Source organism: Lepisosteus oculatus, chromosome 23 (assembly GCF_040954835.1).
Source record: "Lepisosteus oculatus isolate fLepOcu1 chromosome 23, fLepOcu1.hap2, whole genome shotgun sequence".
NCBI classification, from domain to species: domain Eukaryota; kingdom Metazoa; phylum Chordata; class Actinopteri; order Semionotiformes; family Lepisosteidae; genus Lepisosteus; species Lepisosteus oculatus.
The window spans coordinates 1,092,570-1,106,355 of NC_090718.1; the positions used below are offsets into that span (position 1 = coordinate 1,092,570).

At 58.3% G+C, this 13,786-nt stretch overlaps 2 protein-coding genes across 2 annotated transcripts; one reads left to right on the top strand and one right to left on the bottom strand.

Moving 5' to 3' along the window:
- The first annotated feature begins 1,000 nt into the window (after window positions 1-1,000).
- grwd1 (glutamate-rich WD repeat containing 1) lies at window positions 1,001-8,497 on the top strand. The gene is made up of 7 exons (XM_069182529.1): window positions 1,001-1,296; window positions 2,646-2,763; window positions 2,964-3,138; window positions 3,743-3,956; window positions 5,167-5,309; window positions 6,449-6,646; window positions 7,527-8,497. Exons 1-7 carry the CDS (start codon window positions 1,065-1,067, stop codon window positions 7,836-7,838), a joined length of 1,392 nt encoding a protein of 463 aa, XP_069038630.1. The 5' UTR covers window positions 1,001-1,064; the 3' UTR covers window positions 7,839-8,497.
- cdc42ep5 (CDC42 effector protein (Rho GTPase binding) 5) lies at window positions 8,252-13,770 on the bottom strand. Its single transcript, XM_069182546.1, has 2 exons — window positions 13,469-13,770; window positions 8,252-11,407 (listed from the first exon to the last, which is right to left on the bottom strand). The coding sequence occupies exon 2, from the start codon at window positions 11,403-11,405 to the stop codon at window positions 10,368-10,370; it is 1,038 nt and encodes a 345-aa protein (XP_069038647.1). The 5' UTR covers window positions 11,406-11,407; window positions 13,469-13,770; the 3' UTR covers window positions 8,252-10,367.
- Between the last annotated feature and the right edge of the window lie 16 nt (window positions 13,771-13,786).

The window sequence follows — 13,786 nt, forward strand, 5'->3', positions numbered from 1 at the left end:
TACAGCACAGAGACCCTGACTGACTGACTGGACACTACAGCACAGAGACCCTGACTGACTGACTGACTGGACACTACAGCACAGAGACACTGACTGACTGACTGGACACTACAGCACAGAGACCCTGACTGACTGACTGGACACTACAGCACAGAGACCCTGACTGACTGACTGACTGGACACTACAGCACAGAGACACTGACTGACTGACTGGACACTACAGCACAGTGACCCTGACTGACTGACTGGACACTACAGCACAGAGACCCTGACTGACTGACTGGACACTACAGCACAGAGACCCTGACTGACTGACTGGACACTACAGCACAGTGACCCTGACTGACTGACTGGACACTATAGCACAGTGACCCTGACTGACTGACTGGACACTACAGCACAGTGACCCTGACTGACTGACTGGACACTACAGCACAGAGACCCTGACTGACTGACTGGACACTATAGTCACTTTATTAATGTTCTGGTTTGGGATGTATTTGTATTAAATAGCTTTGGATAAAGTCATCTTCAGAATAATATTGCACCAGTAATCGAGGACACAGGGGAGCGACCTGCCAGTTCATCATCATCATCATCATCATCATCAGTCCCTGGACTCGGTGCTGACCTTCCTCCTTTCCTGTGCGCAGGGATGGCAGAGCCTTTATTTTTCTCATGATGAGTGATTTTCACAACAACACGCTGGTGGGATTTTAAAACAAACTTTCATCAGGAAGAGAGAATCGTGATGGGTTTCCTTCCTAATTTTAGGTAGACTTAAGTTACCTTCGTCTGATGTAGAATGTATAGATATGTTTTATTGGTGAATGTCTAAGACATCCTGTTTCCTGGCCGTGCCCTCACTTAAAATGGAATCTTAATGTTTGGCATCAGCGCCTATATTAACAGCGGCAGGGGACCCGGAAGTTGCCCTCATCGCAGATGGCTCCGTGGGAGTGACGTCACTCGCTCCCTGCCCTCACTAGCGATGGCCGCCGCCACGGCTTCACTCCCCTAGCGAGCGAAGCGGGAGGCGCCGCGTTGTTGTGCCCTTTTCAGCCATGTCCGCGCCCGGTGGTGGCACGCCGTCGGAGGCAGAGAGAGAAGCGGGGGACGAGTTTGAGGAGATGGAGGGGAGCGGGAGCGACGAGGAAAGCATGGGGGAAGAGGAGGAAGAGGGGGGACAGGACGGGGAGGCCCGCGTCTTCATCCCCGGCGTTGAGGCGCTGCAGCCCGGGGAGCATCTGGAGATGGACCAGTCGGCGTACCGGCTGTATCACGAGTGTCAGACAGGTCTGTCCGCGGCAGATCGCGGTTCCGCGGGGGAGTTGGGGGGTCAGACCGGCCCCCGCGGACAGCAGGACCTCCGTCCGGCCTGATCCCGGGGTTACGTGTCGTTTAAACCCGCCGACCCTCGCGAAGGACCCTCAGGGGTCGTGACGACTGCGCCAGCCAGCCGCATCACACCGCTGGAAACAGCGCGGTGCTGATTCCAGAATCGAGGTCACCCAAATTCTAGAGTCAAGAGGGGATCTCGCCGTGCTCTGACCTCTGACCCCTGACCCCTGACCCAAGAGGGCTCGCTGGTGCCGTGTTGAGGTCGCTGGGAACTGAATTTCCTGGGCTCCCGGCCTCTGGAATTTTCTGCTCCAGCTAATCCTTGCTGGTCAAAGTGATCTGAACCGCTCTCTCTCCCTCTGTGTGTCTGTATTAACCCCTCTCTCTCTCTCTGTGTGTGTCTGTATTAACCCCTCTCTCTCTCTCTTTGTGTGTGTCTGTATTAACCCCTCTCTCTCTCTCTTTGTGTGTGTCTGTATTAACCCCTCTCTCTCCCTCTGTATGTCTGTATTAACCCCTCTCCCTCTCTGTGTGTGTCTGTATTAACCCCTCTCTCTCTGTGTGTCTGTATTAACCCCTCTCCCTTTGTGTGTGTGTCTGTATTAACCCCTCTCCCTTTGTGTGTGTGTCTGTATTAACCTCTCTCTCTCCCTCTGTGTTGTCTGTATTAACCCCTCTCTCTCTGTGTGTCTGTATTAACCCCTCTCTCTCCCTCTGTGTGTCTGTATTAACCCCTCTCTCCCTCTGTGTGTCTGTATTAACCCCTCTCTCTCCCTCTGTGTGTCTGTATTAACCCCTCTCTCTCCCTCTGTGTGTCTGTATTAACCCCTCTCTCCCTCTGTGTGTCTGTATTAACCCCTCTCTCCCTCTCTGTGTGTCTGTATTAACCCCTCTCCCTCTGTGTGTCTGTATTAACCCCTCTCTCTCTCTGTGTGTCTGTATTAACCCCTCTCTCCCTCTGTGTGTCTGTATTAACCCCTCTCTCCCTCTCTGTGTGTCTGTATTAACCCCTCTCTCTCTGTGTGTCTGTATTAACCCCCTCTCTCCCTCTGTGTGTCTGTATTAACCCCTCTCTCTCTCTGTGTGTCTGTATTAACCCCTCTCTCTCCCTCTGTGTGTCTGTATTAACCCCTCTCTCTCTGTGTGTCTGTATTATCCCCTCTCTCTCTGTGTGTCTGTATTAACCCCTCTCTCTCCCTCTGTGTGTCTGTATTAACCCCTCTCTCTCTGTGTGTCTGTATTAACCCCCTCTCTCCCTCTGTGTGTCTGTATTAACCCCTCTCTCTCCCTCTGTGTGCCTGCAGGAGCCCCGTGCCTCAGTTTCGATGTGCTGAGAGATGACCTGGGTGAGAACAGGGAGCAGCCTCCTCTCTCCATGCTGCTGTGCGCCGGGACGCAGGCGGAAACCGCCCAGGCCAACAGGTACGAGCCTTCACCTGCAGTGTGGACCAGCTCCTCTGACCTCTGACCCGGCTGCGGGTCTCTGCGCCCCCTCTCCTTCTCCGGGAGCCCGCAGGGCCTCGGACAGAGACCCCGACTGACTGATCCCACCTCTACCACCTGTGTGGCGACCTCTGACCTCTGCCCCCTGACCCAGTCCTGTTTAACGGCCCTCTGCCCAGGCTGCTGGTGATGCGGATGCACAACCTGTACGGAACGCAGCCAGAGAGGAAGGATGAGGAGGAGGAGGAGAGCAGCGAGGAGGAGGAAGAGGAGGAGGAAGAGGAGGGGGAGAGCAGGAAGCCGCAGTTGGAGCTGGCCATGGTGCCGCACTACGGAGGCATCAACAGAGTGAGGGTGAGTGTCCCAGCCCCGAACACTGGGGTACTGTAGGATCGGGGTCCCCCAGCCCCGGACACTGGGGTACTGTAGGATCGGGGTCCCCCAGCCCCGGACACTGGGGTACTGTAGGATCGGGGTCCCCCAGCCCCGGGCACTGGGGTACTGTAGGATCGGGGTCCCCCAGCCCCGGACACTGGGGTACTGTAGGATCGGGGTCCCCCAGCCCCGGACACTGGGGTACTGTAGGATCGGGGTCCCCCAGCCTCGGACACTGGGGTACTGTAGGATCGGGGTCCCCCAGCCTCGGGCACTGGGGTACTGTAGGATCGGGGTCCCCCAGCCCCGGACACTGGGGAACTGTAGGATAGGGGTGCCCCAGCCCCGGACACTGGGGTACTGTAGGATCGGGGTCCCCCAGCCTCGGGCACTGGGGTACTGTAGGATCGGGGTCCCCCAGCCCCGGACACTGGGGAACTGTAGGATAGGGGTGCCCCAGCCCCGGACACTGGGGTACTGTAGGATCGGGGTGCCCCAGCCCCGGACACTGGGGTACTGTAGGATCGGGGTCACAGACACTGTCCAGGGTATACCTCTAAACATCCCCGTCTCTGTTGGTCAGGTAACCCAGATCGGAGAGCTCCCATTGGCCGCTGTGTGGTCGGAGAAGGGTCAGGTGGAGATCTTTGACCTCCGACCCCAGCTGAAGGCGGTCCACAGCTCTGCCGCCATGGCAACATTCATACAGCAGCAGCAGCAGAAGGCCGCGCCCATCTTCAGCTTTGGGGGTCACATGACGGAGGGCTTCGCGATCGACTGGTCCCCCCGAGTGCCTGGTGAGTTACTCCAGGTGTGACAGTGCTGTCAGTCAGACTCCCAGTGCACAGCAGTCTGATCCACTCCAGGTGTGACAGTGCTGTCAGTCAGACTCCCAGTGCACAGCAGTCTGATCCACTCCAGGTGTGACAGTGCAGTCAGTCAGACTCCCAGTGCACAGCAGTCTGATCCGCTCCAGGTGTGACAGTGCTGTCAGTCAGACTCCCAGTGCGCAGCAGTCTGATCCGCTCCAGGTGTGACAGTGCAGTCAGACTCCCAGTGCGCAGCAGTCTGATCCGCTCCAGGTGTGACAGTGCAGTCAGTCAGACTCCCAGTGCACAGCAGTCTGATCCGCTCCAGGTGTGACAGTGCAGTCAGACTCCCAGTGCGCAGCAGTCTGATCCGCTCCAGGTGTGACAGTGCAGTCAGTCAGACTCCCAGTGCGCAGCAGTCTGATCTGCTCCAGGTGTGACAGTGCAGTCAATCAGACTCCCAGTGTGCAGCAGTCTGATCCGCTCCAGGTGTGACAGTGCTGTCAGTCAGACTCCCAGTGCGCAGCAGTCTGATCCGCTCCAGGTGTGACAGTGCAGTCAGACTCCCAGTGCGCAGCAGTCTGATCCGCTCCAGGTGTGACAGTGCAGTCAGTCAGACTCCCAGTGCACAGCAGTCTGATCCGCTCCAGGTGTGACAGTGCAGTCAGACTCCCAGTGCGCAGCAGTCTGATCCGCTCCAGGTGTGACAGTGCAGTCAGTCAGACTCCCAGTGCGCAGCAGTCTGATCTGCTCCAGGTGTGACAGTGCAGTCAATCAGACTCCCAGTGTGCAGCAGTCTGATCCGCTCCAGGTGTGACAGTGCAGTCAGACTCGCAGTGCGCAGCAGTCTGATCCGCTCCAGGTGTGACAGTGCAGTCAGTCAGACTCCCAGTGCGCAGCAGTCTGATCCGCTCCAGGTGTGACAGTGCAGTCAATCAGACTCCCAGTGTGCAGCAGTCTGATCCGCTCCAGGTGTGACAGTGCAGTCAGACTCCCAGTGCGCAGCAGTCTGATCCGCTCCAGGTGTGACAGTGCAGTCAGACTCCCAGTGCGCAGCAGTCTGATCCGCTCCAGGTGTGACAGTGCTGTCAGTCAGACTCCCAGTGCGCAGCAGTCTGATCCGCTCCAGGTGTGACAGTGCTGCCAGGTGGTCAGCGGTCAGTCTCGGTGTCCGGTGCTGACTGCTCTCTCTCTGCAGGCCGGCTGGTCAGTGGGGACTGCAAGAAGAATATCCACGTGTGGGAGCCCCGAGAGGGGGGGACCTGGCACATCGACCAGCGCCCCTTCACTGGCCACACACACTCCGTCGAGGACCTGCAGTGGTCACCCACTGAGGACACGGTGAGGACCGGTCCCCCCGCCCACTGTCCACCACACACTCACACACAATCACATCCAGACACCTAGACACACTCACAATCACACACTCAGACACACTCAAATCACACACCCAATGTTCACCACACACTCACAATCACACAGACACACTCACAATCACACACTCAGACACACTCACAATCACACACCCAATGTTCACCACACACTCACAATCGCACACACTCAGATACACTCACAATCACACACCCAATGTTCACCACACACTCACAATCGCACACACTCACAATCGCACACTCAGACACACTCAAATCACACACCCAATGTTCACCACACACTCACAATCGCACACACTCTGACACACTCAAATCACACACCCAAAGTTCACCACACACTCACAATCGCACACACTCAAATCACACACCCAATGTTCACCACACACTCACAATCGCACACACTCACAATTGCACACTCAGACACACTCAAATCACACACCCAATGTTCACCACACACTCACAATCGCACACACTCACAATCGCACACTCAGACACACTCAAATCACACACCCAATGTTCACCACACACTCACAATCGCACACACTCTGACACACTCAAATCACACACCCAAAGTTCACCACACACTCACAATCGCACACACTCAAATCACACACCCAATGTTCACCACACACTCACAATCACACAGGCACACTCACAATCGCACACACTCACAATCACACACTCAGACACACTCACAATCACACACCCAATGTTCACCACACACTCACAATCACACAGACACACTCACAATCGCACACACTCACTCACAATCGCGCACTCAGACACAATCGCACACACTCACAATCGCGCACTCAGACACAATCGCACACACTCACTCACAATCGCGCACTCAGACACACTCACAATCACACACCCAATGTTCACCACACACTCACAATCACACAGACACACTCACAATCGCACACACACACTCACAATCGCGCACTCAGACACAATCGCACACACTCACTCACAGTCGCGCACTCAGACACACTCAGACACACATGCAGGCTCCACACAGACAGCAGCCCAGGGACCCCGGTCCCGTGAGCCCGCCGGGCGCCTCGGTGACGTCACTTCCTGCCGCAGGTCTTCGCTTCCTGTTCGGTGGACGCCAGCATCAGGGTGTGGGACGTGCGGGCGGCTCCCGCCAAGGCCTGCATGCTGACCGCCGGCCAGGCGCACGGCTCGGACGTCAACGTGCTGAGCTGGAACCGGCGCGAGCCCTTCCTGCTGTCCGGCGGCGACGACGGCCTGCTGCGCGTCTGGGACCTGCGCCAGTTCAGGGTAGGCCGGGCGAGGGGTGCCCTGTGCTGTATCTGAGGGGTACACGACAAATCGGGGTCCCCTGTGCTGTGTGTGGGAGGTTATAGGAGAAGTGGGGGCTCCCTGTGCTGTATCTGGGGGGTACAGGAGAAATCGGGGTCCCCTGTGCTGTGTGTGGGGGGTGCAGGAGAAGTGGGGGCTCCCTGTGCTGTATGTGGGGTGCAGGAGAAGTGGGGGCTCCCTGTGCTGTGTGTGGGGTGCAGGAGAAGTGGGGGTCCCCTGTGCTGTATGTGGGGGGTGCAGGAGAAGTGGGGGCTCCCTGTGCTGTGTGTGGGGTGCAGGAGAAGTGGGGGCTCCCTGTGCTGTATGTGGAAGGTTATAGGAGAAGTGGGGGCTCCCTGTGCTGTATGTGGGGGGTGCAGGGGAAGTGGGGGTCCCCTGTGCTGTATGTGGGGTGCAGGGGAAGTGGGGGTCCCCTGTGCTGTATGTGGGGGGTGCAGGAGAAGTGGGGGCTCCCTGTGCTGTGTGTGGGGTGCAGGAGAAGTGGGGGTCCCCTGTGCTGTATGTGGGGTGCAGGGGAAGTGGGGGTCCCCTTTGCTGTATGTGGGGGGTGCAGGAGAAGTGGGGGCTCCCTGTGCTGTGTGTGGGGTGCAGGAGAAGTGGGGGCTCCCTGTGCTGTATGTGGAAGGTTATAGGAGAAGTGGGGGCTCCCTGTGCTGTATGTGTGGGGTGCAGGAGAAGTGGGGGCTCCCTGTGCTGTGTGTGGGGTGCAGGAAAAGTGGGGGTCCCCTGTGCTGTATGTGGGGTGCAGGGGAAGTGGGGGCTCCCTGTGCTGTGTGTGGGGTGCAGGGGAAGTGGGGGCTCCCTGCGCTGCGGTGCTGACCCCTCTCTCTGCCCGCAGTCGGGGCTCCCTGTGGCCAGCTTCAAGCAGCACTGCGCCCCCATCACCTCGGTGCAGTGGCACCCCAGCGACCCCAGCGTGTTCGCGGCGGCCGGCGCCGACGACGTGGTCAGCCAGTGGGACCTGTCGGTGGAGGCCTGTGGCCCCGGGGCCGAGGGCGCGGGCGCTGCGGCCACACTGCCCCCCCAGGTGCTCTTCCTGCACCAGGGCCAGACGGAGGTGAAGGAGCTGCACTGGCACCCCCAGAATACCGGGGTGCTGGTCAGCACTGCGCTGTCCGGCTTCAACATCTTCAGGACGATCTCGGTGTGAGAGAGCGGCTGAGCTGACCGGCTGACCGCTCTGGACAGAGGAACGCTCCTGACCCCCTGACCGGTCACTCCTGTCCCCTGACCCCCTGACCGGTCACTCCTGTCCCCAGACCCCCTGACCCCCTGACCGGTCACTCCTGTCCCCAGACCCCCTGACCCTCTGACCCCCAGACCGGTCACTCCTGTCCCCAGACCCCCTGACCGGTCACTCCTGTCCCCAGACCCCCTGACCCTCTGACCCCCAGACCGGTCACTCCTGTAACCAGACCCCCTGACCGGTCACTCCTGTCCCCTGACCCCCTGACCCTCTGACCCCCAGACTGGTCACTCCTGTCCCCAGACCCCCTGACCCCCAGACCCCCTGACCAGTCACTCCTGCCTTCGGAGTGGTCAGCCACACACAGAAAGCATCGGTCAGTTCTTCAGATCTTTATTTGTACAAAAAACCGTCTTTAAAACACAGACGAGGAGTGCTGTCAGTCACTGTGTATCTGCTGTGCAGAGGGAACGGAGACCGGACTCAGGAGATGGACAATCCCAAGTGTGGACCGCGGTCCTGTGACTGGACACAGGAGATGGACAGTCTCATACAGTCCCTTGTGTGGACAGCAGTCCTGTGCAAACTGACCTGTGTCTCATTAAAACACAAAAGCTGAAAAATACTGTGTGTTCTTTCAAATCACAGCACAGACAGGAGAGTGGACAGTGGTCAGGGTGAGTGTGGACACAGGACAGCCCAGTTAGCATGCGTGTGTGTCTAAGTGATTGTGTGTCTGTATGTGAGCCTATGAGTGTGAGTCTGTGATTTTGTGTGTGTCTGTGTCCGTGTGTGAGAGTGTGAGTCTGTGAGGGAGAAATGTGTGTGTGTGAGAGGGAGTCAGTGTGTGTGTTAGAGGGTGTGAGTCTCTGAGAGTGAGTCTGTGTGTTAGAGGGTGTGAGTCTGTGTGTGTGATTGTGAGTCTGAGAGTGAGTCTGGCTGTGTGTGTGAGTCTGTGTGAGACTGTGTGGTAGAGGGTGTGAGTCTGTGTGTAAGTGTGAGTCTGTGTGAGGCTGCGTGTGTGAGTCTGTGTGCGAGTGTGTGGGTGAGAGGGTGTGAGTCTGTGTGATTGTGTGTGTGTGAGTCTGTGTGCGTGAGAGGGTGTGAGTCTGAGTCTGTGAGAGTGAGTCTGTGTGCGAGTGTGTGGGTGAGAGGGTGTGAGTCTGAGTCTGTGAGAGTGAGTCTGTGTGATTGTGTGTGTGTGAGTCTGTGTGCGAGTGTGTGAGTGAGTCTGTGAGAGTGAGTCTGTGTGCGAGTGTGTGGGTGAGAGGGTGTGAGTCTGAGTCTGTGTGATTGTGTGTGTGTGTGTTGCCGCCGCAGGATGCTGTGAGTGAGCAGGACAGTGACAGCAGGAAGCTGTCAGGAAGGATGTGGTGTGCGCTCAGGCAGAGCTCACACAGCGTGTGCACAATCTGCTCCGCCGAGCGAGAGAGAGAGAGAGCACGGCCAGCAGGGGGCACTCACAGCCTGCTCCACCTGCCCCCCCGCGGTATCCCAGAGTCCTCGGCTCTCCCGCCCCGCCCAACGCTCACTGAAACGGCTTGTTCAGACAGACGGACTGCGGGCCAGCCAGGTCCCAAATAGGGAGTCTCGAACCTCATCCTGCTCTGATGATGTCGCAGTCTCCAGTATTCAGACAGGATGGTGACAGTGGTGATGTCACACTGTGTCCAGTATTCAGGCGGGATGGTGACAGTGGTGATGTCACAGTCTCCAGTATTCAGGCAGGATGGTGACAGTGGTGATGTCACACTGTGTCCAGTATTCAGACAGGATGGTGACAGTGGTGATGTCACACTGTGTCCAGTATTCAGGCAGGATGGTGACAGTGGTGATGTCACAATCTCCAGTATTCAGACAGGATGGTGACAGTGGTGATGTCACACTGTGTCCAGTATTCAGAGAGGATGGTGACAGTGGTGATGTCACAGTCTCCAGTATTCAGGCAGGATGGTGACAGTGGTGATGTCACACTGTGTCCAGTATTCAGACAGGATGGTGACAGTGGTGATGTCACAGTCTCCAGTATTCAGACAGGATGGTGACAGTGGTGATGTCACACTGTGTCCAGTATTCAGAGAGGATGGTGACAGTGGTGATGTCACAGTCTCCAGTATTCAGACAGGATGGTGACAGTGGTGATGTCACACTGTGTCCAGTATTCAGAGAGGATGGTGACAGTAGTGATGTCACAGTCTCCAGTATTCAGGCAGGATCGTGACATTGGTGATGTCACACTGTGTCCAGTATTCAGACAGGATGGTGACAGTGTTGATGTCACAGTGTCTCCAGTACTGAGATTTATTGAATAGCTTAGAAATCTGTACACTGATGCTGCCAGGCAGCAGTGAGTGTAATGACATCATGGGATGAGTTACTATGGGAAACAGACCAGCTCGGAGAATCCAGTATTTAAAACCGCTCTGTAAGAGTTTGTAAGAGTTGGACTCTGTGCTGTGCAGTGATTGGTCCCTTGTCCCCTGAGCCGCGCTCCTATAGGCCGATTTCATCATCAAACTCCTCTTCAAAGGTGTAGCCCTGCCCAGTGCCCTCCCCCTCCTCTGACTCTGTCTCTGATTGGTCCAGCGCCTCCCTCCTCCTGTCCAGTGGCGTCACGCCCTCGTACTCTGAGCTGGTGGACGAGGCCGGGCTGGGGGACCTGTGGGCTGGATGGGTGGGGCCAGGAGGTGGGTGTCTGTCTGGGTCCGGGACTCTCTCCCTAATCCCGCCCACGGTCTCTCCCTCTTCCTCCTCCTCCTCCTCTCCCTCGGTTTTCTCAGCTGCGGGTCGGTCCCCTGTAGCCCCAGCTCCCTCCCTGCCCATGGGGCCCGGGGACGCCCCGCCCCCTTGGGAGCCAAGCCCCACCTCTGCGGCCTGCAGCCCCTCCCCTTCTGGCTCAAGCTCCTCCCCGGCCTCCTCCGGCCCAATGATCTCTTCTCTCTTGTCACTGAACCTGACCTTGGGTCTTGGCCCCGCCCCCTTGGGCCTACCCACCTCCTCCGGGATGCCCGGCCCTGCCCCCCTCCCCTGGCTCTCCCCCGACTTCCTGCTGCCAGGCTCCTCCCCCTCTGGGCCAACCCCCTCCCATCTGGTACCAAGCCCCTCCCCCTCTGGGGCAAGCCCCTCCCATCTAGTGCCAAGCCCCTCCCCCTCCAGGCCGAGGCCCTGCGCTCCAGTCTGTAGCTCCTCCTCCTCTGGGGCCTCAGGGGCGGGCCCGCGGGGTAACCCCGCCCCCTGCTCCCCGCGGCCCGGCCCGTCCATCACGCCCAGCACGTCCCCCAGGATGGACGGCCCCAGGTCCAGGTCCAGGTCCAGCTCCAGCTCCAGGGACAGCGAGGAGCCGGACTCCGAGCGCCGGACGGGAGGGGGCGGGGGCGGCGAGGGCGGCGGCGGGCCGTGGCTGGACAGGAAGGAGGTGTCCCCGAAGGCGTCGCCCCCGCGGCCGATGTGCATGGTGTGGCGGAAGTCCCCCAGCGGGGCGGAGATCATGGTGGGGTCCAGCCTGGAGCCCCGGGACTTGTGAAGGGGCATTGCTGTCCAGAGAGAGAGAGTGAGAGAGGGGTTAATACAGGACACTGACCGACTGGACACTACAGCACAGAGACCCTGACCGACTGGACACTACAGCACAGAGACACTGACTGACCGACTGGACACTACAGCACAGAGACACTGACTGACTGACTGGACACTACAGCACAGAGACACTGACTGACCGACTGGACACTACAGCACAGTGACCCTGACTGACTGACTGGACACTACAGCACAGAGACACTGACTGACTGACTGGACACTACAGCACAGAGACACTGACTGACTGACTGGACACTACAGCACAGAGACACTGACTGACTGGACACTACAGCACAGAGACCCTGACTGACTGACTGGACACTACAGCACAGAGACACTGACTGACTGACTGGACACTACAGCACAGCAACACTGACTGACTGACTGGACACTACAGTACAGTGACCCTGACTGACTGACTGGACACTACAGCACAGAGACACTGACTGACTGACTGGACACTACAGCACAGAGACCCTGACTGACCGACTGGACACTACAGCACAGTGACCCTGACTGACCGACTGGACACTACAGCACAGAGACACTGACTGACTGACTGGACACTACAGCACAGAGACACTGACTGACTGACTGGACACTACAGCACAGAGACACTGACTGACTGACTGGACACTACAGCACAGAGACACTGACTGACTGACTGGACACTACAGCACAGTGACACTGACTGACTGGACACTACAGCACAGTGACCCTGACTGACTGACTGGACACTACAGCACAGAGACCCTGACTGACTGACTGGACACTACAGCACAGAGACACTGACTGACTGACTGGACTCTACAGCACAGGGACACTGACTGACTGACTGGACACTACAGCACAGAGACCCTGACTGACTGACTGGACACTACAGCACAGAGACACTGACTGACTGACTGGACACTACAGCACAGAGACCCTGACTGACTGACTGGACACTACAGCACAGAGACACTGACTGACTGACTGGACACTACAGCACAGAGACACTGACTGACTGACTGGACACTACAGCACAGAGACACTGACTGACTGACTGGACACTACAGCACAGAGACCCTGACTGACTGACTGGACACTACAGCACAGTGACACTGACTGACTGGACACTACAGCACAGTGACCCTGACTGACTGACTGGACACTACAGCACAGAGACCCTGACTGACTGACTGGACACTACAGCACAGAGACACTGACTGACTGACTGGACTCTACAGCACAGGGACACTGACTGACTGACTGGACACTACAGCACAGAGACCCTGACTGACTGACTGGACACTACAGCACAGAGACACTGACTGACTGACTGGACACTACAGCACAGAGACCCTGACTGACTGACTGGACACTACAGCACAGAGACACTGACTGACTGACTGGACACTACAGCACAGAGACACTGACTGACTGACTGGACACTACAGCACAGAGACACTGACTGACTGACTGGACACTACAGCACAGAGACCCTGACTGACTGACTGGACACTACAGCACAGTGACACTGACTGACTGGACACTACAGCACAGTGACCCTGACTGACTCCAGTCCGGCTACAAACCCCCTCTGTGCCTCTAACAGACAGAATAAAACCAGTTTGAGGAGTGGAAGACAGTGTCGATACACTAGCGTGCGAGTGTGAGTCTGTGAGAGCGAGTGTGCTCACACACGCAGTGGTGCAGGGGGGTCCCTGGTCTCCCCGCTTTCGATCACCGGAGGGTGCCCCACGGCAGACCCCCTGGAGCTCGCTCACACGCGCGTGTCCGGCGCACCCACGGCCCGGAGCCGCCCCGTCCCGCGCGGGACGCCTTCAGCACCCCGCCCGCTTCCACGCCGGCTTCACCACCATCACCGTCACCGTGGGGGCTGGACACGGGGACAGAAACTCGCACCCGCGCGCGCGACTCCCACAGGTCCGCCGCCCACCCCGCTCGCCCGCTCGCCCCGCGGCGCGCCGCCCACGGCCCCGGGACGTCCCGCCAGCGCGGCGCTGGAAACTCACTCTCTGTTCCGGCCGGCCTCGCTGCTGCTCCGCGCTCTGCTGCCCCGAGCCGAGCCGTCTCACGCCTCGCGTCCGCACTTTTCCTCTCTGCCTCTGCCTTTTCCTCCGGGATGGGCGAGGAAGTGACGCGGCATCGGGTGTGTTGGAAGGCGCCGGAGAGCGAGGGAGAGTGAGAGAGAGAGTGAGACAGAGGGAGGGAGAGAGAGAGGGGAGGGCAGAGAGGTGAGGCTGGAACGTGCTCCTCGTGAGTGCAGACGAGAGTTAAGAGGCTCTGTGATCCCTCGGGCCAACCTGGACTGGGCTGGACTGGACTGGGAC